The sequence below is a fragment of the Carassius auratus genome, chromosome 30 (assembly GCF_003368295.1).
Source record: "Carassius auratus strain Wakin chromosome 30, ASM336829v1, whole genome shotgun sequence".
NCBI classification, from domain to species: Eukaryota; Metazoa; Chordata; class Actinopteri; order Cypriniformes; family Cyprinidae; genus Carassius; species Carassius auratus.
Window position 1 is genome coordinate 22305845 of NC_039272.1, and position 2225 is coordinate 22308069.

At 36.9% G+C, this 2225-nt stretch overlaps 1 protein-coding gene across 1 annotated transcript; it reads right to left on the reverse strand.

Moving 5' to 3' along the window:
* Nucleotides 1-316: 316 nt before the first annotated feature.
* On the reverse strand, nt 317-1008 carry fam163b (family with sequence similarity 163 member B). Its single transcript, XM_026212758.1, has 2 exons — nt 916-1008; nt 317-824 (listed from the first exon to the last, which is right to left on the reverse strand). The coding sequence occupies exons 1-2, from the start codon at nt 1006-1008 to the stop codon at nt 372-374; spliced, it is 546 nt and encodes a 181-aa protein (XP_026068543.1). The 3' UTR covers nt 317-371.
* Nucleotides 1009-2225: the final 1217 nt, after the last annotated feature.

The following is a 2225-nucleotide window of genomic DNA, read 5'->3' on the forward strand; positions in this document are numbered from 1 at the left end:
AATAAAAATAAAAAACAAAAATAAAAACAAATACACAGGAGAAATGCCTGTTATACAAGGTTTCAGACATCGTTCGAAGTAGTCAAATCTAGGACAAGAAGGGATAAGGATAGTAAGAGAACAGAAATGTTCTCTTTTATTAAAAGTTATCTTAATAAACAATTAGACATGACAAAAACTAAGAATGACAAATTGAAAATGGAAAATATAAAAATGAAAACAACAGCAATAAAGACATTAAAATCACACTTTTGCATGACTATCCTTCTCAATGAATGAATGAATGAATAAAGATCATGTATTGGGTAGATGGGGACAGAAAGCAGGATAATGAAAGTGAATCACAGAATACTTCAGGTGAATACGAGGTGCTACACATCGGTGCTGATGCTGTGATGCGTCAGCACTTCCTGCATGGTGACAGAGCGGATGAGGTTGAGTTTGTGGAAGCTGGGCGTCTCCATTGGCAGGTCTAATTCCTCCTGCTGCAGAGTCCTGTAGCTGATCCTGCCACCTCCATTACGCAGCCCCTCCTGCGGGCTCATGTGGAGCGGCAGATACCCCGAGCAGGACGGGCAGAAAGTATACGAGCGAGGCGGCCTGTAGGGCACCCGTGGGATGTATTGAGGGTAACTGACCGGTCCGTTTGCCTCAAAAGGCTCTGCAGTCATTAGAAGCTGATTGGAGGACGTGTATTCAGGGAAATGTTGGAGACTCAGCGGACTCTCAGGTGGACTCGGTTGGCGCAGTGGATTTGGAGATGCCTTGGCAACGTCAGCCTCCTCCTCCCCCTCCTCCGACTCGTCTCTTTTACAGCAGTAATACTAATGAGCAGAGTGAGATGTCACACTCAATATGTGAGTAAATAGAGAAGAGGGACTTACTTATGAGACTATAGCAGAAGAGCAGATCTACCTGCAGCCTACAGTAACACAGAACTGTGACAATAGTTAACAAGATGACGGCAGCCAGAATTCCACCTGTGATGACCACTGTGCCGGCTGTCATTCGAAATCCTCTCCATCAACAAACTGAGCAAGCCATAAAGACAAAAAACACATGTTCATGTGAAAATGAATATTTATGATACAAAAAAATATTGCCTAGTATATCACTAAAACTGACATACTGTATATTGAGTGAAATGTTTATAGGACTCAGGAGTAGTGGTCGAACCATGTGGCTTTTTTTTCATGACCATTCGAATCGAGTCAGTAAGAGCTTATTTTAAGAAATTCATACTTTTATTTAGCAAGGATACATTAAATTGGTAAAAGGTGATGGTAAAGACATTTATATTGTTACAAAATATTTCTGTTTCAAATAAATTTTTTTTTTTTTTATTTCTATTCAACAAAGAAACCTGAAAAAAGTGGCATATTCGACAAAAATATTAAGCAGCACAGCTTTAACACTGATAATATCAAATATACTGTATATATGTGTGTGTGTGTGTGTGTGTGTGTGTGTGTGTATATATATATATATATATATATATATATATATATATATATATATGTATATGTGCTGTCAAAAGGTCTAAGCACAATTAATCACATCCTAAATAAAAGTTTTTGTTTACATAATATGTTTATGAAGTGCATATTTATTATATGTATAAATACAAACACATGCATGTACTGTACTTATGAAAAATATGTTATGTTCATATGTTCAAAATATTTTATATAATGCGAAATATAAGAATATAAATTGATTGTTGAAATTACATATACATCTGATGCCTATTTCATGCTTCTTGATCAGGATTTCAGTAATTATGAAACCGTATTCAAGCATGTGCCATAGCGGTGGAATAATAAACTGATCAATGATGCATTAAATTATTTTCCAAAAATAGCACACTTGCACAATTTCCACAGGATGTCGATGTCAAAGGAATGGCGACATGTAACAGTTCATTCAGTCAGCTCAGGTTATTCAGTCATAATTAGCCACAAATCAGTGTAGTCGTGGTTTACTGTTCCAAATAATCCTGTCTCTGTCTATGTGAAATGCTAATGAAGATGCAACATGACACAAGTGAATCAGAAAGGGCCTCTCAATAAGACTTTTAGATTTTTTCTGATGACAGTATTTGGTCTTACAGTACCTCAGGCCAGAGACTCATTCAAGCCCACATAAGTCACCCATTTGCACAAAATCACTTGGAAAGCTTTATATAACCAAATCTAAGGGTCATCATCACTTAATACAAACAGCAC

Excerpts from the sequence above, each read along its gene's own strand:
- fam163b (XM_026212758.1), bottom strand. The coding sequence starts at position 1,008 with ATGACAGCCGGCACAGTGGTCATCACAGGTGGAATTCTGGCTGCCGTC. Across the intron at positions 825-915 it reads TGTGTTACTGTAGGCTGCAG|TATTACTGCTGTAAAAGAGA; the intron begins GTAGATCTGCTC and ends TCTGCTCATTAG.